This window comes from Lepidothrix coronata, unplaced genomic scaffold (genome assembly GCF_001604755.1).
Source record: "Lepidothrix coronata isolate B3197 unplaced genomic scaffold, Lepidothrix_coronata-1.0 Scaffold226, whole genome shotgun sequence".
NCBI lineage: Eukaryota > Metazoa > Chordata > Aves > Passeriformes > Pipridae > Lepidothrix > Lepidothrix coronata.
Window position 1 is genome coordinate 964,858 of NW_016690406.1, and position 24,583 is coordinate 989,440.

The following is a 24,583-nucleotide window of genomic DNA, read 5'->3' on the forward strand; positions in this document are numbered from 1 at the left end:
TCTGTGCCCTGGCTATGTGCAGTGCTGTGCTGACTTGACTACACAACATCTATTTCTGAAGCCAGCTCGCAGCCAGCTCAGGGAGCTCGGCACTGTCGTCATCTGCACAGCATGGACATGGCCTGCAGAAGCTATTAGGACAGGACTCCAAGGAGTGATGGGAAGCAGAATTTAAGACTAGGCTGCAGACTTCTACATTCAGCACCCTCAGGAGTACTTTGAAACATAATGTTTTATTTACCTACACATGTATGTAAAGTGTGCACCACAGTCTGAATTCAAAGTCAGGTCCCCCAGTTTCAGTCTTGCTATTAAATGCAAACTTCCTTGAAGGGAGAAGGACTCTGGGAGTGTGGGCTTCACCTCAGTCTCACCTACCCTCCAGTAAGAGTTGTGTAAAATTAACTTTATTCTCGTTAGGACTTTCAGGTGTGTGGGTGTTTCCAGGAATAAACAATACCCAACCACAGAACAACCAGGAAGCTGATTTATAAGCATATTATGGCACTTTGCTGCCACAAAGTTTATAATTTATATCTCCATAGCCAGGCTGCTGCATTATGCCATTCTGCTAGAGGACTTGCCTTGTGGTGGGATCAATGGGCAAGGAAATGACCACTGCATGCTGGCCTTCATGGCCTTTGCTGAAAACAAAGGCTGGAAGTACAGTCTGCAATTGCACAGGTCGAGACAATCAAATTTGAGGCAGACCTGTCAATCATGCTCCAGGTAGACTGGATGAACTCTGTTAGAGGCAAGGACTGGAATAGCTGGAGGAACAGCCAGTCAGAGCAAAGTGCATCAGCTAAGTAGATATAGAACTTTTGCATCTGCCCACACAAGAATGATGCTATCCAATACTTTTGTTTTCTCTTTCTCATACCTCCATATACAAAATTAATGTCTTTTGTTACTGAGTATGCAAATAAAACTTCTGAAATTATTTTTCCATCATTATAACAAGTTCTAGGTTCTAAGGTCATCAAAAGGCAGGAAATTCAGGGACAATTGTAACATACACTGCTATCTCTGAAATAATTAAATTGGTTTTAATGCCCTATACATTGAACAAGGCCATTGCATAGTGTAATCCAGCCTTAACTGTACTTCCTTGCCAAGTTGCCACACAAAACCATTGTATTTCATGGACTGAGTACTTACTTACTCAGTGAGCAAAACAGATCTATCAGTACATAGAAAATCATGATTTTTTTTTTTTTTCAGAACCATTTCCGGCTTCAGAGATAATTGGATTTACTTATTTATCTGCAGCCTATTGAGCTGTCTGTACCTTTAGGATCCTCAGCTGACACAGAAAGAGACAGCGGGGCGAATTCTTACATGGTGTGATACTTTCAGTCTAGGCCTTCCTGGAGACCAGCTTGTAACCAGGAAGGAACTAGAGAAGTGACCAAGGAAGTATTCCATGCTATTCCTTTACATAACCTGAGGTATAAATAAAGCTGGTCAGAGAGACCTCTCTCTCTTCTTCCAGCGAGGTTTGGGAATGGTAGATCCCTGTCTCGGTCTTGCTTATCTGGAGCTGAGGCCTGCAGTGACTGCTGTTGTCTGCCATGCGTGAGGGGAGAAGTGCTGGGCTGCGTCTGGCTGTACTGCTTTTCTCAAGGGAAGTGGTGAGATTCTGTTAGTTCTTTATTTTGTTAGTTACTGGGTTTTTTCGATTGTGCATACCTGTTTTGGTTTTGTCCATTTTTGTCCCTTTATGTCCTTTTTCCCCCTTCCCTTCTTTCCCTTTTGGGAGCGATTTGGGGTTCCTGTGTTCATATGTACATAGCACCTTAATTGTATATCTGTAATATATGTAAAATATATATATATTTTTTATATAGCTCTTGCTATTCCGTTTTTTTTTCTTCTCTCTCTTCTGGGAGCTTTTCTTCTGTAGTCTGTGGGGTTTGGTGGGAAGCCAACTACAACCGGCTACACATGGAGAAAGTCATGGCAGCTTCATGTGAAGTCAGAAGACCAGGCCAGCTTAAGTTTATACCAGATGGGGCTCTAGCACTCTGATATTCCTGTCACCATTGGAATTGAAGTTCCTGGAATGAACTTTTGTTTGCACCTTGCTGATTAAAATTCAGCTTTACAGCTCCTGCACTTCTTGCTGAATGGAATCTGCTGTCAGCAAGGACTTTAAGCTGAGTAAAACCACTTCAAACAGAGCAGATCACAGAGACTGTCAAATAATATCTGATGACATGATGATAATTAACATAAAATAGTTCTGCAATAACCCACAATGAAAACCACAGGCAGAACCTAGATCTGTGCTCTCAGAACTGAGAAGACAGGGAAAGTTCAGTCTCCAGCAAGGCTGTGATGGTTCTGCATAGCACCTTAAACAGTGCTTGACTTTACTGCTGTGTGGAAATGGGAACTTACTGAAAATGTATCCTTAGTTGCACTTTGTTGACAATGTCTTCATCCTCGACTACGTCTCAGGCTTCAGTTTTCTTTCCACTTTTTCTCCTTTCCATGAAATGCACACCACACTTCTAATTGATGCAGCCAGCAAAACCAGACAAATTTCACTCCTCTACATGCATTATTTTTCCATCTGGGTCATCCTCTGTCCCACTTTGGTCTTTCTCAGGACCAGTCATGGCAGTCTGGTAAAGTTCCTGCTGACTGAAAAGGGGAAACACAACCCCCACTTTTAAAAAGGGAAATAAAGAAGACCTGGGGAACTACACACTGGTCATTCTCACCTCTGTGCCTGGCAAGAGCATGGAGCAGATCCCCCTGGAAATTATGCCAAGGCAAATGGAAAATAAAAAGGTGATTTGTGACATCCAACATGGCTTCACTATGGGAAAATAGTGCCTAACAAATTTGGTGGCCTTCTACAACAGGGTTACAGCAATGGTGGCTGAGGAAAGAGCAACTGATGTCATCTACCTGGACTTGTACATAGCACAGGACGCTGTCCCACACAACATCCTTGTCTCTAAACTGGAGAGGCACAGACTACGTGGTGGATCAGGATTTGGCTGGATGGTCACACTCAAACAGCTGTGGTCAATGGCTCCACATCCACGTGGAGAGCAGTAATGAGTGGTGTTCCTCCAGGGGTTGATATTGGGATTGGTGCTGTTCAACATCTTTGTTGGCGACATGGACAGAGGGACTGAGTGCACCCACAGCAAGTTTACCAACAACACCAACCTGTGTGGTGTGTTCAACATGCTGGAGGGAAGGGGTGCCATCCAGAGGGACCTTGACAGGGTTGAGAGTTGGGCCTGTACAAACCTCATGAAGTTCAACAAGGCCAAGTGAACGGTCCCACACCTGGGTCGGGGCAAGCAGCCCTGAGGAGAAAGACTTGGGGGTGTTGGTGAGTGAGAAGCTCAACATGACCCATCAGTGTGCACTCACAGCCTAGAAAGCCAAACACATCCTGGGCCGCATCAAAAGCAGTGTGGCCAGCAGGTCGAGGGAGGTAATTCTCCCCCTCTGCTCTGCTCTGGTGGGACCCCACAAGTGGAGTACTGCATCTAGTTCTGGTGTCCCCAACATAAGAAGGACATGGACTTGCTGGAGCGAGTCCAGAGGATGTTCATAAAGATGATCAGAGATCTAGAGCCCCTGTACTATAAAGACAGGCTGAGAGGGTTGGGGTTATTCAGCCTAGAAAAGAGAAGGCTCTGGGGAGTTCTTATAGCAACCTTCCAGTATCTAAAGGGGGCCTACAAGAGAGATGGAGAGGGAGCTTGCAAGGGAATGTAGTGGTAGGACAAGAGGGAACAGCTTTAAATTGAAAGAGGGTATTTATTTAGATTAGATATAAGAAAGAAATTATTTACTGTGAGAGTGGTGAGACACTGGAACAGATTTTGCCCAGAGAAGTTGTGGGTGCCTCATCCCTGGCTGTATTCAAAGACAGGCTGGATGGGGCCCTAAGCAACATGCTCTTGGGGAAGGTGTCCCTGCCTGTGGCAGGAGGGTTGGAAGAGATGATCTTGAAGGTCCCTTCCAACCCAAACCATTCTAGGATCCTGTGAATTCTATGTCGTGGGATCCTGGCTGTCATTGTGCAAGTTAGAGAACAGGCTCCTATGACTAAGAAATAAAATGCTCGTCACTTCTTGTGGTAAACTTATGTTTCCTGTCATGTCCTGCCGCAGACTTCTGTGACACTTCCCAAGTTTTGCTGCCTTCAACTAGAAGTTGCTCCCAAAGAGTCTTAATGGCATCTTAAATAATATTTTCCTACCAAAAGAATCCATCTGTCTAACTTCTGGTTCTGAATGAATTTCCTGTAGCAAAGATCTTTCATGATGACAATTTAAAGTAGGACTTTTCTTGTTTAAAAGAGAGTTTGTTCTCTTCCAAAATCTCCTCTATCCCATTGAATATTTTAAATTTTTATATTTATGCAGCAATCTTGTACCCAATACACCACATCTGCACATTTATACCACCTTAGTTTCCTCTTGTCTTTGCATCAAATTTGAGCACCACTTCTTTTACCTTGGAAGCCTGATACTGATTACATGTTCTCTCTCCAGCCTTGTATCTTAATCTCTACTTACAAAAAGACCTCTTCTTCCTCTCCATGCCCTTGTCTAAAATGCAGCTATGATATCTATTCACATGCATTACTAATTCCAAGGTCAGTGATAAATACTCAGAAAACAAACTAGTGTTATTGAAAATAGCACATTGAAGTCCTCAGAACAGTGTGGAGGAGTGTCAAAATGTGATATTGTATTTAAAAAATCAAGGGGGGAAAATATGCAGAACACCCTCCCACAAAAAACTATAGCCAATGAGATGATCCTGGGACCAAGATGATCCAGCTAAATTTGTGTCTTACATTATTTTCTTTACATGATCATTATCAGTCTTTTTTTTTACTTATTTACATAAGACCTTAACTCACACTCCTCTGTTCCACTGAACATCAATGCAGACAATTTTGGAACACCAGTCTGATCAAAAAAAATTACCAGAATATCAGACAGCAGTCATCAGCAGAGTTCAAACATGGTGTGCAGTCCTAGTGCCTCAGCAGTTCATTTCCTGCCAACTTTGATCTGTTTTCTGTATTTACTTCTTATGTCTCTGTCCTCAGTGGTAATTACTCTGACTCCTAGCTTTCAAACAAGACAAAAAGCTGAAGCCTTTTTTCTCCTTGACCCACAGAACTGTACTAGGGAAGTGCTGTGGCTTAAGAAGGGAGACAGAACTCTGAATCTGAAATTAGTAGCTCAGTGAGGAAGTGGAGAAACAGGTACAATATTATTTTAAAACAACCCTCACAAGAGTATTCTGAAAAAAATCCCCAAACAAACCAATTTTTAAGTGAAAGATGTAGGCCACCTTCAGTTTCTGTCTCATTTCTGTTGAATAGAATTTAAAATAGACTTTTCTTTCCCCTCAAAACTCAGTTTCTGTTCTCAGGGTCTGGATAGACTTGTTGTTCAAGATGAGAACTGTGCTGCCAGCAGCTAAGAAAGAAATAATTAAAAATGTCACTTACAGAAAAGGTTTGAGACTGCTTTTTTTTTTTTTTTTTCTCTTGAGGAAGATACAAGGAAGAATTGTCTTGGAGGTAGTACCAAAGAAGTGTCAAAGAAGTAGTAGTAGTAACAGACATGACAAACATAAAGAATAAGTTTTTCTCTAGCTTCCCAAGACTAACATTTCCTTTTTGATATTAAACTCAACCTTGCATAATCTCCTCTGCTTTTACCCTTTCTGAACTCTGCTGCAGGGTTTATCTTCACTTATCAGCCTCCCGAGGAGAGCCAATGAACGGAAGGCAGAACTGCTCAGCCTGTTTCCTCAGTGTTCGCCCAGGCTCTCAGCACAGGAAGCTTAGTGCTCTGAAAAGTCAGAAGGAGGAACCCCTTCAGCTTTGAGGAGCCAGTTGATCAGGAGCATGCACAGCTAGAAGAGAGGAGTTGGAAAGGGAGAGAGGAAACACTTGACACCGACTGCTGAGGGTGCATTGGGAGGCAATAAACTCTCCCCGTGACCACAGTTAGGTTGGTGTCGGGATGGATGGAGTGACGGAGCTGCCTAAGGCATGAAAGCAGGAACCAACATGAAGATTTCTGGGAAGACTGTGTATATGTTTGTGCTGCTCACCATCATTGTTATGAGATCGGGAGGTGAGTCTAACTGGAACCAATTGGGCATTGGGATGTAAGATTGGGGAATATGCACAGCTACTTTCTTTCTGTAGAAGCTATTCATTGCTCTGTGGCTCTCATTAAGTGCTAAAAATTATGGAGCACAATTAAAACATGCTTTCCCAATATCCAATCCTGTTCTTCTTTTCTTAGTGGTCACGAAGCTGCCAGGCATTATCCTTGTGACTTCAATGTAGAAAACTAGTTAGTGGCCCTCAGCTGGGAATGTAACATTTGTCACAAAAAGCCTTTTTATTGACAACTCAAAATCCACATAATCTGAGAAACTGATCCTTTTAACATATTAAAAATATGCCAGACAAAGTTTTTTGTGAACGTGAAGCTTTTGGACATGCAGTTTCTGCTGAAGAGAGGCTGCAGGTACTCTGAAATAGGACAGGAATCTCTTGCATCTTTTTGTGAAGTAGTGGAAGACCCCCGATGCTCAGACAGTAGGGAGCAGCTTCCACAATTTTGTTCTGAGGCTAAGGGGCATGCCCAGTATCAAGTTGGGAAAGGCTTCTGTGCCAAAGGCAGTGGCACTCCAAAGCTTCTGTCTTTTAGTGTAGTTGACTTAGTTTTAATACTGTTTAGCTACAGCAATTAATGTTTCCCACATACTGCTTACTTGCATTTCTAGAGCTTGTGCTCTTCCAGACACCACACAGCACGCCGGGAACTTGGTAGTGGATCTAGGAATTTGGGTAGCAGTTCCAGAAGCCTAAATTGTCTATGCATAGAGGGAGAAGGCAGATAGGTCTGTGAGATCCAGATTAAATTAGAGACATCTCTGAATAATATGTAATGTGCATGTGTCCATTCCTATTATAGACAGAAGAACTAAACTGTGTGGACATGAGTTATTCCATTCCACCTGGCCAGAAAATAAAAATGTCTCCTTCATGATATTTTAAAGCAAAACAGATGCAGTCATTGTTGGCAGTGACAGAATACCTGTCTGTAATGTGTCTGGGTGGTAATGAAAGATCCCAAATAGTTACCTCAGTGCTACCCATTGGAAAAAATTGAAATACTTCACAAAAATTATTAAACTTTGCATCAGTAACCTCACAACAGGTACACTGGAGGAAAAAACCCCTGTCCCTTTCCTGTAGATAAAGAACTATCTCAAAAGAATACTGAGGAACCTGCTCAAGATCATGCAGATAGATTATGGTAAGCATCAGAGACAGCCAACATTTTTGAATATAGCTGCTCGAAAAGTAAAGGAGTATGGATACACCACAAAATGTTGAAGAAAATGGGGAGAAAAAGGGGAATAAACTTGGCAAAAATTCTTTTTGAAAACTGACTTTTCTGGAAATGTTATAAAAAGTCCAATGCCAAAAAGTGGATATTTTTCACCCAATGGTATTTCTATTTCAACTTCTTGGTGTCTTGGTTAATCGACTATGTTGCCCTTCAAAGAATGTAGAAAAAGGTGTTCAGTTAAAATGTAATTTCATGCCTGAAACCTCCCCCGCTACCCGCATCCTGCTCCCAATAAAAAGCAGCCCACGTTTGATGGGAAGTTTTTAGCTAACACTGCTCTTAAACTTGTTTCCTTCATTATTAGGCTGATTCTTCTGAGCAAGATCTAGTGACAAGTGTTTTTTTCTTCAGAGATCACAGGCTAAATATGTCAAACTGATCCAATGAGTGCATTCTATCCAGAGAATTCTAGTGTTACATGAAGCTCAGAAGGAACTGTGTCCCCCCTCCTGAAGACTAGAGCAAGCTACTCTAATCTAAATAAGGTCATGCAAAAACTGTTGTGTGTAACCAGGCTTTATCTCCATTAACATTTTCCTTAACATTTCCTTAGTAAGTTGTTTTGTATGATTGGGTTAGTTTTTACAACAGCAGAAGGGGCAGCTCAGAAGCAAGGCTGAGGTTGCTTCATAATTGTTGCATCTGCCCTCAGGTAGAATTGGATAATACACTAGTGAGGCTGCTGATGCATGATCTCTACTAACAATCATGTTGTGGCAATCCTCACAGTAGTGGTAGAGAAAATAAAAATCTTTTTGGTAATGCTTTGAAGATTTCTAGCACACAGAACAACTCAAGTGGTTGTGTACATCCTCCAAAGGAAAGTGGTAAGAAAAGGCAAGATCTTCCATGAGAAGTTCATGCAACAGATCTCTTGTTATTGAAATAACATTTGCAGTGTTGGGCTGTTAAGTCCTGCATCTGCAGTTGTATCTTGTGACAATAGGTATGTCCAAGTGCTCCAGAGGAAGCTGCAAGACATCCATTGTCAGTAGGGAGATGTGATTCTCTACGGTTGTTCAGTTTCATCAGTAGTAAAAAAACAAAGTCAGTAATATTGTATCGGTGCTGGAATTATAGAGCATGAGATGAATAAAAGTGAAGTCGATTTACAGAGCAACCCAGGTACAGTTCAAGTTTACCTACATACTTAACCTTCTTGAATGCTACTGCTGTCATTTAGTTTCTTTCCTTAATAAAGCTGGTAAATTCTTTTTCAGTAGGGTACTAGTGTTTTATCGTGTTTTTACTGTCTCTGTCGTAGTGTGTTTCACTGCTTCTGTCTCTGTTGCCTTCTTTTCTAGTTTGTGATGGAGTCTTGCATTAGATACAAAAAAATCATAGCCTAAAAAATCTATTATGATAATCTTACAGTTGTCTCCATTTCACTATTTTTTTGCAGCCCCCTAGGACTATGTGCTGGAATCATTCTGACTTTTTTTTACCCTAAAAACATCTGAATCCTAATGGATGGGTTTTCTCACCCAAATTCTTAAAACAGAATTTCGTACTGAATTTCCACTAAGCAAAACTTTTCTTAGAACACATCTAAATTGCCATAGTTCAATCTTCAAAGCACATCCTTGTGATACCAACATTTTGCTGTACTGTGGTCCAAACACATTGAAAGCATTTGCATCTGAATATGTTAAAACAGTGGAAAAAAGGAAGCTCAGTCTTGCAAGCTGACCACATACTCCATGAACTACAAAGCAAGCAGATTTGCTTTAACTGTGAATGCACTTGTAGAGGTATGTGCTACTTAAAACTCACCGTTGGTATATTTTGTATTTAGAAGTACAATCATTCATAAGAAAACAAGCATAGAGGATCTTCTTGTGCTGCCTTATCTTTGTATTGAATAAGAAAATGCTAGGACAAAAACCACTATGCTAAAGCTAAGCACTAAACAAGGTATGACTGAGATTTTAACTATATAAAAGTGAGATTATAGCCATGTTTTCATAGCAGTCTTTTATCTGCTTTCTGCATACAAGCTGCTGTTTGCAGTCAACGATCTATTTTTTTGTTTAGAATAGCAGGAAAACGCCTCTCAAGCACAAATAAACAGTACTTTTTCTGTTTTCCTTCTCATGTGGCAAACAGTAATGCAGAACCAAATAATGCAGTTCAGCATGCAGAACCAAATATAAAACAATCTGTATCTGTTTCTATACTGAGAAGTTGGAGGCACTTTGTTACACATGGTGTCACAGCGCTACTTGGAAAGAAATACTACCCAAGGCATTTTGTCAGCTGGTATAAATCCTCTTTCCCCTCATCCATTCCAGCTCAAATTCTGCAAGGACAAAGATCTTTGCACATAGAAGTTGCCATACCAAGTTCAAAGTTTACAACCAGGCTGATACAACATGGGACAGCTTGTTACGTTCAGTGATGATTTATTATTAGCTGAGGATTTGGCCAACGGTGTTTGTTCTCTAGGCTGCGTGACTGACACATCATTTAAACACCAAAAAATTCCTTCATTAAAGAAGTGTATCTATCCTTTTTTTCTAGAAAGTCATATTTATATTACATAACCCATTTAATTGAGAGTAATCACTGAATCACGGGATCAAATTGCAGTGCTGAAATGAAATTAAATTGCCTTTTTTTTTTTTTTGCAGATGTATCACAAAACACTTTTCATAAACAATTTGAGCACCAAAAAGAGCACCCACTTTATTGAAAGGCTGGTTTTAATCCTGATTGAGGCAAGATTCTCTATTCTAAGTTCCAGTCTAAATTTGTAATACTACTTATTTTTATTATTATTACATTTTGAGCTGCTGAATTTCAGCACACATCTGTCATTCTACTCATCAAAGTCAGCTGGTCCTTTTTGTATGACATATAAATTCTTTAAACTAGTAACACTATATTCTTCCTGCTTTTAACAAATTTCCTCAAACAGCCAATGCCGTTAGTAAAAAGGTTAAATGCAATTATGGCAAAAAACATCTGCTGAGAAACATTATTAACAAGCTACTTTCAACATGACACCTCCTTTTAACACTACCTTTGCTTTCTCTCCTTAATCCAGTTCTTAATCCATCATGTTTCCCTTCAGTTGTCCTTCTATTCTTCAGCTTAATTTTTTTCAAGACAACACTGTATCAAACCACATCTCTTAATTGGGTGTGCTTTAACATCTTTTCTTTTCCTTCAAAATTAGCTATCTTGAATGACTGCTTGAAATTATACTAGAGAAAGCTTAATAGAATTGAAAGATCATAGAAAAATGAAAATCTGGAACTGGCGAATGCAAAGGTATATTCCACCTTGAATGGGAAGACTGAAACCTTGGGATCATTATTGAGTTCTGTCAGTGTCCTCACCTCTCTGCAACATATAAAGCCATATTGAAGTTTGCAACATAAAAAAAAAATCCAGCCATGCTGTGGGCACTTCATATTGGAAAACCAGTGACAAAGTGTGTAAGGTTGCTATTTTGGCTTGTATGAAACAGCAAGAAAGAATGACACAGTAATGGGGGCAAGAAAAGCACTGCAAGTGACATGGTGATAGTTGCAGAAAAGAAATGTGTTAAAAGGAGAACAAAATAAGAATTTGACTATGAGGAAGAAAAGAATATCTGAAGATAAGTAAAAAGCCTAACTAAAGGAAATGGGAATAGGAGATATTTTCAAGATATAATGATAAGTATGGATAAAAGACCGTGAGTGTGAAACTAATGATTAAGGTATAAGTCTCTAATGTGTCCTTTAAAGATACATCCATGCTGAAAAAGCTGTGATCCCAGTTTCAAGAAACAGTCATATGAGCTCAGGTCAGCTATTTCATGTATTTCTATCATGAAAATTAGAGTAGTTGAACTACTTAATGTTCACCCAAAACACAGGACTGGTTTTTAGCCTACACTCTGTCCTGTTGTGACTCTGTTTTCAGAGTCACAAAGCTATGATGTAGAAAAGTCTGCCAGTACGTTAGCAATTCCTATCCTAGTACAAAGCACTTCTGTTTATCTTCCACTTTACTCCACACGAGCCTTGCTAAGTGTCACAGGCACTTAGAAGGGGAAAACATGCAGAACTCAGTGTTGTATCTGACCTCTTTCAATCGTCTGGTACTGCCTTTTTGATTATTACTTGTTATGACTCATATAACACATTCATTCCAAGATACAGTTGGTAGTTTGCTTCTGGTATGATCATTGTTTCAGTTCATTATACCTCTGAGTTTAATATGTCACAATCCACAGGGGGTGTAAGGGGGAGATGCTGTGGTAAATTGTTACTGTAAGAAATAAAGATTCAATAGGATGTCTGAGAAATACAGCTGAGGAAGAAATCCCTTTACAGTGTGAAAAACTCTTTAGCAGCTAAGTTTCAGAAGAGGTTGTCACGGAACTTGAGTCATTTTGGAGGCAAGAAAAAGTTCTATTGTGGGTTAAAACCTGCTATGAAGAATAACAGAAGCTAGAAATCTTTCCTGTTTGAAAGCAATTAAAAACACTTTCAAGCTGTGTAGCTCTCTCTGATTTTGGAGTTATTCCCCTCAAAATTGTAGTGGCTTCACAATCAAATTTTCCTGTTTTTAAAATCTTTCTTTCTTCCTTTATTGCGAGCAAGTCTCTGAGAAACAGGAGAAATGACTAAATAAGTGACACTGCATTGAAACTGGTGCAACTAGTTATTCATGACAGCTGTCAAACACACTACATAAACCACATTAAAAAAAACAGAGCAAAGTCTTTTCCCCCAATCTTTTCAAATCACAGAAATCTTAGCATGACAATATTTTTGTTATTTTAGCATGACAACATATTTTGGAAACACAAATGTGAACTTTTCCACTGAGTTTGTTTTTCCTGAGAAAGGATATATGCATTTTCAAACATAGAAGTGGAATCTGTCAGTGCATTGGAATGTGCACTGGAATAGAGCTTGAGAACCTTCTCAAACATGGCTTGAAGTCTTCTTCAATAGTCAAGGAGAGAAAATGAGGGATAGCATAGCATTATTGTTAATAATTAGATGGATTTTACAGGCTGGAGTAAAATTGGAGGACCTCATCCAGAGGCCTTCTATCCTACCCACCTGTCAGATGAGTCTCCAAGGTGAAAGCTGCTCACAATCAAAATAAAATGGTTCAGCTTGGAGCTATACAGAACTCCCAGAACCTGACTCATCTGTTTTCTACATTGTTGTGACAGACAGCATGGACTCCCGAGTTCTGCTCCTTTTGGCTAACAGAAAAAATGATTGCTGTTTTCCAGAGTCAATTCATTTGTGAAGAAAATGAGAAGTTGTTTACAAAAAATATGTAGATATATTTAATCTCTCTTCATTTAATCTCTCTTATGTGCAATGAAGTAGTTAACAGTACTGACATTTAACTACCATCCTACAGTTAGTGCTGCACAGAAGTGAGCCCGATAGCTCACACCTCTTCAAGTCACTTGTTTCCTGCAGGCCCACAGAGAACGAGGCCTTTGTTGCACTGACAACCTGTCAGTTCAGCTCAGCTATAAAATGGGATTTCACCTTGAAAGAAGGAGCCGTGGAATGTGCTGGTTTGTTTCCGAGTCTTTGTTTGAATAGACAAATGCTGACATGTATGGCATATATGCCCTAATGCACTGGTCATAAACCAAGCAGCTATCATGGAGGAAACTTCAGCAAATGACTATTAGCCATTTTACATTATGAAAGCACCATTCCAGAAAACAGCGGTGCAGTGACAGGTCAGAATCAAAACACTTGTAACACTGAACCTTTCCTCTTTAACAGTGGCATACTGTGATGGTTTTGGCAGGGATAGAGGTAATTTACTTCGTAATAGTTACTATGGGGCTATGTTTTGGGTTTCTGCTGGAAACTGTTCATATCACAGGGATGTTTTCATTATTGCTCAGCAGCACTTACACAGAGCCAAGGCCTTTTGTGCCTCTCATCCCACCACACCAGCAAGAGGTGGGGAAGGGACACAGCCAGGACAGCTGACCCCAAATGACCAACACTAAATTCCACACCGTATGTCATCGTGCTCAGCACATAAAACCTGGAGAAGAAGGAAGGAGGGATGTTAGGACCTATGGTGTTTGTCTTCCCAAGTCACCACTACTCATGATATAGCCCTGCTTTCCTGGAGGTGGCTGCCTGCCTGCCCGTGGGAATTCCTTGGTTTGCTTTGCCTGTGCACGTGGCTTTTGCTTTAACTATTAACCTGTGAGTTTTCTCACTTTTCTGATTGTCTCCCCCATCTCACTCTGGGAGGAGTGAGCGAGAGGGAGCCAGTGGCTGTGAGGGGCTTTGTTGCCAGCTGGGGTTTAACCACAAGAAATACTTCTGTTTGTTTAGTTTTCCTGCAGAGTAGATATACATCCTTTAGGTTTAGTGAAATTCTTGGAGGAAAGGAGAGACTACGTCTTCCCTCAGAGCTGCTGAGTACATATCCAAGAGTGCAGGCTGGAGCAAGGAGCATAAGGAGGGCAAAGAAAGCATATGGGGACATCCTGGCAAAGGGCTGGATTGGAGTAGACCCACAGGAAGTAATGGAAGTTATGGAAAAGTTGCTCAGAAGAGATCATGCGAAAAATGTGCACCTTGAAAAGTCACCAAAAGCTTATGGAGTACAAGAGAAGAATGAGGGAAAGAACCTGTTCTGTGGGGGCACAGAGAGCAGGGGAGATTTATTTTCAGTCCTTTCATTTTCATAAGTATGGCTAGCAATTCTGGGTTCCCTGCAGAACTGTCACATGCTAGCATACTGGTTTCTGATCTAACAAAATATACTTTAAGAGACTGAGATGACTTTTGGGATGGTCACTAGAAAGAGAAAGCAGAACATGTCCAACTTCAGTCCAACTTGTCCTAGCAACATCTCTAAACTGGAGGAAATGCTAAACTGACCAGGAAGGACAGGATAGGGATGAGGATTATATCTATTCAAAAAACTGTCTTTGTGCTGGTGGATTCCATAACTATTTACATATTAATTTCTGAGAATATACATTTTGCAGTGCTTTTAAATAAAGCTAACTCTAGTAAAAACCAGCAAGTTTTGACATTTTCTGAGATTATATTTTATCTTGAAATAGAAAGAAAGGCAAATCCTTTTTTCATCAGAAACTGTTATGAAAAATGGCTGACATTATTATTCATGGTTTGGAAGCTTCCCATCAAGTGTTACCCAGGCCCAGTCCTATTTTGCTTGTGAGTGACAAGAATTTAGCTCACCACAGTTCAAAACCTTGAATTATCTGAACTTATTGCTACACTCTGTGGTAAAATGAAGCTGAGCTCTCTTTTTGCATATGCTTTATTGGGAGAATAGCAAGCACGCTGGAAGATTTCTGCACCACACGGTAATGAGTGAGCATCCATAGAAATGGAAGCACTGTAACTACCTACATGATGACAAGAAGGGCTACTGAGCAAATGCCCAGCAGAACTATCAGCCTGGCTATGCCACTTTTGGGACTCAGTTTAGGGAGTATCCAGAGCACTTTGCTGACACAAAATGCTTCCATGCCACATTGAACCAGAGGAAGATCAAAACAGGTGCAGACTCTGCAGTTATGCCTTGCTCCCTTACATTCTTTTTTCTTTCCCTGCCTTTAAAACTAAGACAGGAGGAGTTTGAGACAGTTCTTGGGAGAATGCTAACAGGCTAATAGGGTCATAATATAAGATAAGACTTCCTCCTAATAATATATTTCTGTTCTACAGAGATAAAAACAATCCCTGTTCCACCATAAGAGAAGGTTGTCAAAGTCATTTCAGAAACATAAATAAATCAAACTTTTCAGGACTTCTTGCATATGCATTCTTCTTCCATAAAAGAAGTCTAAAGATCATGTTTATAGCAGCATGTATGAGAAAAGAAGCAAATCAAGGAAGAAAGTTCACAATTCGTATTTGTGTTAATGCCACTTAGCTGCACTCTAGCAATGAAAGAGTTCAGTAAAGTCAAAACAATTTAAACTTTTATGTTTATAAGGCCTCTTTACAAAAGTAGGAGGATGTGTATAAGGGTAGGATTAATAAGATTTTTTACAAAATAATCTGCCATCTATGGAAAAGCTCTTGCCTTAGCAAAAGCCTTCTGAATTGATAACAAGATACAGGGGATTTCATAATCCTTCCACGAATTTCTTGTAAACTTAAAATTGTACTTAAACTTGATTCAGCACATTTTAAGCTGACTGATGTGGCTTCTTATTTGAAGTCAATGGTACTTGATTCATTCAGAGGAGAATATAACAGAAAGGCACAGCAGAAAGCACCACTTTCACTGCCTCTTTACAGCCTTGAAGTGTGCAAGCTGTTATCTTGGGGAACTTGAGCATAACAATGAGTTGCTTTAGGAGATGCTGAGTTGAAATACAAGTAAAATGATGTTGCTTTAAAATGCAAATAAAAGTGTACACACTTAAATTTGCACAACACTGTCATTCTTGCTCAACATTTGCACACATTATCCAAAAAACCCCCATCTCCAACATACAAGCAGTTTGAATGTTAAGGTTTGCTTACTCATTTTCAGATGAGGTAAGCCACACTGTGCATGACTCGGAGCTCTGAGACTCTTGGCAATGTTGAACTAGGAGAGGAAACACTTTGTTCTCCAATTTTCAGAGACATTCATTGAACTCATCCAGAAACTCTCATGAGACAAAAGGTTTCCTTCAGTTCCACTCCTGGTAAAATCATCTGAGTTTAAGACACACACCTCACATTCTCTTGAAATGCCATTAAGCAGAAAAATACACTGTCAACAGTTGAAGCGTATTCACCCAAAGGATACTTTATCTACAAAATGAAAGGGCAAAAACCTTTAAAGGAATATGTAAGAAGTGAAAATGCAGTGAACTGTCTTCATTTTGCAAGTTGGAAATCATTTCCCGAGAACACAGTCAAACAGAAGCAAATGCGTTTGACCTGGAATGATTCATTCACCTAGATTCAAGAAGATAATGAGATTTCAGACAATATTATTAAGGTAAAACCAACTGTAGTTTTCTCAATTTTCAATTGCTGCTTTAGTATATCTGTTGAAAGATTTGTGGAGGGGTTTAACATTTTTGGACTAATTTGTGAAAAACTTATTTTTCAGCACAAATCAGGTTTGTTAACTTCTGTTGTCCATCCAGATTAATGCATGGTTTGAAAGTAGTACTCTGATTTTTATCTCACGCACAGCTTTCAGAATGCCACTGAAACTATTACTCAGCCCAAGGAAAGAACAACTCAGGTTCCACCAGAGACACAGAGAACTGAGACATCAATGGTTTGTGGTCCCAAAGGTTAACAGTGACCTATTAAAGGAGGAAGTGAGTGAGATGGTAAATGGAGGCTTCTTAGATGACAGCTGTGGGTATTATTCCTATTAACTCATTAACTGTTGCACCTAGGAGATTTTGAAAAAGAAAGATTATTTACTGGCAACAAGTCTTCTTTAGGTGGTTATTTAAACATGTACATACATTGTGAATTTTGGGGGTTGCTTGTTTTAATTTCAGCAGGAGCCCAAGGACACAAAAGTCCCATTCCTTCACCTCCTCTTCACACTGGTTTACAACCTGCGCCTCATACTTTTGTTTTCTCTGTCTCACAAGTGCCTCACAAAGGAGGGTGGGTTGCCTGTGAAAGTGTAGGCAACAGTAATGCACATACAAGCAACTCATCTTGAAGAACAGTTACAGGTAACTTTCCTCTCATCCTGGAATGCTCACCCACAGGTACCTTACCTGCAAACAAAACCCATCACAAAATACTTTCTTAAAGGAAATGGTCCCAATGTGAGTAATTGAAACAAAGCAAAAGAACCAACTGTCCTAAAGGTGGCATCATGTTGAGAGGCTTCAATGGTCAAGGAAATAGCAAAATGAATCTTGGGCTAGAAACCTGACCCTTGGATATGTCAGCTGAAGACACAGGCAGATGAGGTGTCCCAAATCTGGTCAATACAAAGAATGCAAGCATGACTTATGCTCAATATGTGAAAAAAATAATCCATCCTGAAAGCTTATGGAAGAAGAAATTCCAGGCAAATTAGTTTCTTGGCTAAAAAGAAATTCAGGGACCCATAAGAAAATAAAAAGCAATCCTGAGGTGCGACTTGTCTTGAACAAACGCAATACACAGAGGAGCCATAATAGTGATCTGGCTCTCCACCCCTAAATAACCAGTGTGATAACTACCAAAAAGAATGAGAGGACTAGGTCCAAACTTTTCATCTGGTGGCTTCAAATGCATAGTTCATGGATCCAGAAAAGAAGTATTTCCTGTCTCCCAGCAATAGTCATCTTTTAAAATGTAAAAGAAGACTCAGTGTCTAGAAAGAAAAAAAAAAAGAGTGTTTCCCAGCAAAAGCAAAACAGAATTCAAGAACAAGTCATACTCACTGTCAACACATGTTAACACATCAACTGAATAAGGTTCCTCTGTTATCTCAGCCTATCAAGCAAGAGACACAAGGATATGGGCACATTTTACACCTTCATAGTTGTGTGCCTGGCACACAACAAAGATGGGTAGGACTTACATTCATGTTGTATGGGAACTGCTGCAGTAAAAACAGTACAGCCACAGTGTGAATGCATATGTACACATTATGTACACTCAGTGTAAATGCGTATGTTCACAAAGATTCCGAAGATGAAAAGACATCCCTGAGACACAAGACAAAATCCTTCCTCTGCACAAAGCTCCACCACTATTATTTGTGCTTTTTTTTCATGTCTAAGAGGTGTAGAAAATGCCTTTGCCCACAGTTTTGGATTTTGTATGAATGCAGAAGTAAAAGCTGTTTACTCTGTTGGTCACAACAGTTCCAGAGAAAAGTCATTATCATGTGGCCAAATGCAATAGTCATATTTCTATTTTTTCCATTTTCTGTTAGCGGCAACCGCCCTGCGAGCAACCCAAAGGAGTTGCAAATCTGAAGAATTTGCCAATAGAGGCAGATTTCAGATGACGAAGTGTCCAAGGCAATGGGAAGGATTAGGGTCCTCCTTCAATATCCAGTCTTATCCACTAAGAGGAACCCCAGTGGAAAATTTGTTGATGGTATTCGGAGGGTAGGCTGTGACAGGCCACTGGCTCCATAATCCACAGCTCTAGTATGAGATGACAGACAATTTGCAGATGGGCACAGACACGGTTCATGCTGGCATGTACCATTGCAGACATTTCCCTGTGAAGCACTGACCTCAACTTCAGTACTATGAGTGACACCCCCAAGCACCATCTCACATGTTCTTCTCCTTCTTTCTCTCCTTCAGGGAACAACGAAGTGTCAGTGACTGTAGGTGACAGCTCAGTGCTCACCTGCCCTCTCAAACCAAATATAAATATGCTAACATGGAAAATATATCCCAAGGTTGGAGGCCCCTGCAACTTGGGCTACAGGGCTGATACGAATACAACAGACAGAACAAACTGCAGTGACAGCATGAACTGGAAATTCAGACCAGATCTTGGTCCTGTGCTTGAGATAAAGCAAGTGGGGATAGCCCAGGAGGGAAATTACATCTGTGAACTTGTAACACCAGAAGGGAATTTCCACAGGACATACCACCTGACTGTGCTGGGTAAGGAACTCCTTCCCTGTTTACAGTTCTCCAAAGGACCATGTCTGGGCCTGGACATACAAAGCTCTCCTGAGGCACTGGGGAAACATGGAGTAAAAAATGGAGCTTTTTTTTTTTTTTTAATCAAAGAGGGTAGCTTTAAATTAGATATTAGTAAGAAGTTCTATACTGAGAGGGTGGTGAGTCACTGAAACAGACTGCCCAGGAAATCTGTAGATGCTCCATCTCTGGAAGTTCAAGGCCAGGCTGGATGGGACTCTGAGCAACCTGGTCTAGTGGAAGGTGTCCCTGACCATGGCAAGGGCATTGGAACTAGATGATCTTTAAAGTCCCTTCAAAGCCGTGATTCTTGTTGGATAAACTGCCATGCATATCATTGGTAATGTCTCTGGGTCTCCCTCCTCCTTATTTCCCAAAACTCTGCTCCCTTCTGTGGTCATGTTTTCCACTGTGTAGTTAGAAACAACAGCTGTGAAGTAATTTCCCATATCCTAACAGAGGATGTGGAGAATGGCTGTGGTAAGGCTCACCTGAATGTGGGAAAGTTGTCCAAAAGGAAAAAAGAGACAAGATCTTTGTCTCTTGTGAGTTGGATCCATGTTGTTGTCATGGAATGACACCTCCAACCTCATTCTCCTGTTTTCACTGCTTTCATTTTGGGTAGAGAACAAGAACATCCTGTCCCAGCTGCAGGAAACTAACTCCATGCTTCTCCCCTTCCTGGTGTTTTGCAGTGCCCCCAAGGCTGAGCCTCTTCTGTGATGAGCACGGGAAGCCCGTGTGCGAGGCAGCGGCAGGGAAGCCGCCTGCTCAGGTCTCGTGGCTCCTAGAGAGCAACTCCTCCCTTGAGGAAGAAAGCCACGACAACGGGACAGTGACTGTTCTCAGCAGGTTGACAGCATGTGACACCAACGTGACTGACACAACCTGCATGGTGTTCCACCCAGCTGGGAGCTGGAGTGAGTCCATAGCCTGTTGTCCCTCAGGTAAGCTTCCCTTTGTGCATTTGCTGTTCAAAAGCCTGTTCAGCTTGTTCAACTCTCATTACTTCTAGGAAGGAAAGTCTACAAAAGGTATAGAAAGCTTCAGTGAAGTCCTATAAGGAAAAGAGTACCATCCCCAACTGCCTTTGACCAGAAACATCACCACTCGTTTGTGTTCTAGACACTGTTTCCTGAGAGTTTCTTCCCTAAGAGGGATGCACATAAGTGTCATAGCATTTTTTGGTAGTGAAAATGTTGTTGGGAACAGAGACAAAGCAGTCATAACCAACTGGAAGTGGAACATCAGCAAGGTTTTTTCAGATGCAAATTTAAATGTCATGGTAAGAGAGAGAAGCAGAACCAACTGGAAGTGGAACATCAGCAAGGTTTTTTCAGATGCAAATTTAAATGTCATGGTAAGAGAGAGAAGCAGAACCAACTCTAGTGTGGCCAGCAGAAACAAGTAAATCACTTTGTTTTGGATTGTGAATATCTGACACTGACCTCTGGTTTCTGGTTTTTGCTTTTTTTGTTGCTTTTGAGAACTATGCACGAGTTGCAGTGCTGAGAAATACTGAGTCCTTGAGAGGGGCTCAGGTGTGGCTTAGTGAAAAAATATCATGAGTGTCCACTGTGGGATTTGTGGGATCTGCTTTTGTCTCTGACACAGACTCCATTTGTGTTTCATTGCTGACTTTGCCTTCTGCTGAAGGACATTATATTTCTCTTACAAGCATGCTGAAACTGTGTGTATGTGCTAAAGCAACTTTAATCTTATACTGAAACAATACAGAAAATGAGTAGTAGGAAGATATAACTCAAACTAACTCTTTGTGTTTAGACAAAAAGAACTCTATCCTGTATGTCTCCATTACCCTTTGTCTTCTGAGCATTATGACCTTCATGGCTGTCATTTACTACATCAAGCTCCACAGTAATAGGTATGTATGATAGGGTGCTAAGGAAAAATCGTGTAGTGCTAGAATAAATTTTAAAGTACTCTTTGTGTCTTGAAATCATATGATTCTGTCAGTCTGTGCTGCCATGGATAACTGAAGTAACTTCATCAAATATTTCTATACTGCAGACACTGTGCATTGCACACATCTTCCCTGAATAATGCTAAGAAAGCATCCTAAATGAGAAAGTCAGGATGCTACAATTTCAGGATCTAAAGTCAGGGAGAGAGAGACATGAGATGGCTTTACTCCTGAAGACAAGAAAAAGAAACTTTTCATATGCTTCTGACCAAAGAAACCAAGCTGTGATCCAGACAAACATAGGACTAAGGAAGGAATTTCTTTAACACTTGCTTTCTTTTTCACAGACTGTGCCACAAAACCATGCCTCCTGAAACTGATCCTATACAGGTAAGGAGAATTATGCAGGTTAGACATCACCAAATCAGGGATCTTCTGTAGTCCTGAAAACATAATCAGTAAAGAGAAAACAATAGATTTTCACTCTGTCCTTTAAGCAGGTATTATTGTGTCCTATATGTTTGTTCTTAGCTGTTTATAGGACAGAACAAAGCTTAATTTTACCGTAATTTTGACTTGGAGCACTAGAGGCATGTTCCAACAGCAAACACTCAGCTACTGCCCTTCTTTATCTTAGCAAGGAGTGATGCCCACCACATCTTCCTGATTATATCAGACACACCAACCACAACTCCTGTCCAAGCAGTAATGAAGAAGGGAGGCAATAACATGGGTTGGGGAATATTAAGAAAACTATTAGTAAACAAGAAGATTAAACAACCAAATTAACAGACAGAAGGAGAAAAGGAATGTCCCTCTTCATGTCCAGAATGATAATGTGTGAGTTTTGAAGGCCCCTCTTTATCTAGTATGGTCAATCCACAACCAATGAACCAACCAGACTCAAGACAAAACATCTTATTAAACAATGGAAGGAATGCTGAGCTGCAAACTGGGAGATATTATTGAATTCCCTATGCTGTTATAAGCTTCCCGTGTAGCTGAGCAATTCACTCATCAGTGATGTCTCTCTATTCTCTGCTGCCAAATCCAAATAAAAGCATCTCTGTGCAGACAAGATGTGCTACAACTATATTGTATCTGTGCACCTAAAGTAGATGCTAGGCTCAAATTCTGTCATCAACTTAAAAAGTTGCTTCAGCCTCTGAAAAGACTTAGCCAATTCTAGTTATTACTATTCCTGCTGTTCTGCTGCCCTACCTCCAAGTTGTTGCTGACAGATGCAGTTGTGTTAAAGCAAAATAATGGTTTAAGTACCAGTGTTCTTGCCGTCACATCACGTAACTTTTATTAGCATGTCTGTAGACTAAAATTGTATACTGATGGAGGAATGAATTGCAGTCAAGACTTTAGCATATTACTTGCTCTTTCTAGAGAATTAGACCTTAACACAACTTTTTTTTTCAGGCAAAAAAAATAAGTGGTGTAGAAGGGAAGGAAAAGGAGGCAAGTGAACCAATATGTCAGCTTTACCCTCCAAATCTTTGCCAGAAAAAGCAACACATATTCTTTGATAGAAATAGCAATAGAAGAGTCTTTTTCTTGAGTTGAAGAAGAATAAAAACAAGAGTACTACTTTCCAGTTATTTTCGTCCGTTGATATCAAAGGCTTGCTGAGTTTTGCCAAACTAAACTACTCCTTGCATTCACAGTTTTTGGTTTTGTTTTGCTAGAATGACACGATGGAAGTGGAACCTTATACTACTTACGTGCAGAAGGAAAACGTAATTTACAACTCAGTGTCTGATCTGACAGTGGGGCAGAATCTTCCACAAGAACTGTGGCCCGAAACATGAACAATACAACAACACTGGAAAAGGAAAGACATACTTTATAAAAGACTGGTTATATAGAGAAACTTCTCAGAGGATTTCTTCAGATTTTGGGGCAGCATAGCTCACTAGGTCTGTTCAGACACCTGTGCTTGCCGATGAGTCTTTATAGGTCTATTTTTTCCCCCCTGTTTTGCCTTCTTCTTTGGGAAGGGAAACAGTGATATTCCTTGCAAAAATGGACTGACCCCATAACACAGTTTTTCCTGGAATAGATGTTGTGACCAGTGTTCCCTTTAGTGTTCTTGCCCTGAAGGTTCTAGTTTTGTCAGTCACTTCTAAATGTAACTTTGATGCACCTGACACTATGATGCACACATTTGGGAGACCAGAGGAGTGTTATTTCTGAACTAAAATGAAACACTCTTCAATCAGCAGCCACCTTTTTCTAATTCACACTTTACTAACATAGTGACCCAAGTACCAATCATCACTGAATACCTCAAATAGCAGAAGATATTGGTAGGGAAGACCCAGTTCTGAAAATGGAAATGAGTGATAAATTTAGAAGATCATTCACTAAGAAAGAGTCTTCGCTAACATGATTAATTTACTTGTTAGTTTCATATTCAATAACTCAGGATACTATTATAGGATATAGTCCTATAGGACTATAGGATACCATTATAGGATATATGTCCATCCAGAGGAACCTGGACAAGCTGGAGAAGTGGGCCAATGAGAATTTCACAAGACCAAGTGCAAGGTGCTGCAAATGGGTTGGGGCAACCCATGGTATCAATCCAGGCTAGGGGATGAACAGATCAAGAGCAGCCCTGCTGAGAAGGACTGGGGTGTGATGGTGGATGAGAGGCTGGACCTGACCCGGCAATGTGTGCTCACAGCCCAGAAAGCCAAATGTGTCCTGGGCTGCTTCAAAAGCATCGTGGCCGGCAGATGGAATGAGGTTCTGCCATTCTGCTCTGCTCTGTGAGACCCTATCTGAAGTACTGCTTCCAGCTCTGGTGTCTCTAACACAAGAAAGACATGGACATGTTGGAGCAGGTCCAGACGAGAGCCACAAAGGTGGTTAGAGGGATGGAGAACCTGTCGTATGAGGAAAGCTTGAGAGAATTGGGATTGTTCAGCCTGGAAAAGAGAAGGCTTAGCGGTGACCTAATTATGACCTTCCAGTACCTGAAGGGAGTCTACAAGGAAAATGGGGAGGGGTTTTCTACAAGGGTATGTAGTGACAGGACAAAGGGGAATGCCTTCAAACTAAAAAAGACTAGGTTTAGATTAGATATTAGGAGAAAATTCTTTACTGTGAGGGTGGTGAGACACTGGAACAGGCTGCCCAGAGAAGTTGTGGATAACCCCATCCATGGGAGTGTTCAAGGCCAGACTGGACGGGACTTTGAGCAACCTAATCTAGTGGAAGGTGTCCCTGCCCTTGGTAGAGGGGTTGAAACTAGATGATCCTGAAGGTCTCTTCTAATGCAAACCATTCTATGATTCCATGATTCCATGTTAATTCTGTATTTCAGATAATTGTTATGATTACTTTTTCATAAGATACTCCGAAGATATGGCATTTCTCTCTTTCTTAAGAGTATTAGCATTAAGATACTGTAAAATAATTATGTTACTCAAATCTCATAGGCTACTTTTATCAGAAACAAACATAAAATATTTCACAAAACAAGTTAAAATATATTTTCTATAAGAGTGCAATTATGTACAAGAAGGATAAAATGCTTGCTAATTCTAGTCATACTTATTTTAACTACCACAACCGAAGATTTTTTCGTTCTTATGTCTAGATGTTTTATTG

The 24,583-nt window shown here is 40.4% G+C and overlaps 1 protein-coding gene across 3 annotated transcripts; it reads left to right on the forward strand.

The window, feature by feature from the left end:
• The first annotated feature begins 1,270 nt into the window (after positions 1–1,270).
• Positions 1,271–24,131, forward strand: LOC108506684 (cell surface glycoprotein CD200 receptor 1-A-like). Of its 3 annotated transcripts, none has more exons than XM_017833994.1 (7): positions 1,271–5,254; positions 5,548–6,137; positions 18,685–18,993; positions 19,728–19,979; positions 20,818–20,917; positions 21,304–21,346; positions 22,651–24,131. In XM_017833994.1, the coding sequence occupies exons 2-7, from the start codon at positions 6,053–6,055 to the stop codon at positions 22,771–22,773; spliced, it is 912 nt and encodes a 303-aa protein (XP_017689483.1). In that variant the 5' UTR covers positions 1,271–5,254; positions 5,548–6,052; the 3' UTR covers positions 22,774–24,131. The 3 variants fall into 3 exon arrangements, with proteins under 3 accessions (XP_017689483.1, XP_017689482.1, XP_017689484.1); XM_017833993.1 differs by having other exon boundaries at positions 1,271–3,355; positions 5,167–6,137; XM_017833995.1 differs by having other exon boundaries at positions 1,583–1,634; positions 5,167–6,137.
• Positions 24,132–24,583: the final 452 nt, after the last annotated feature.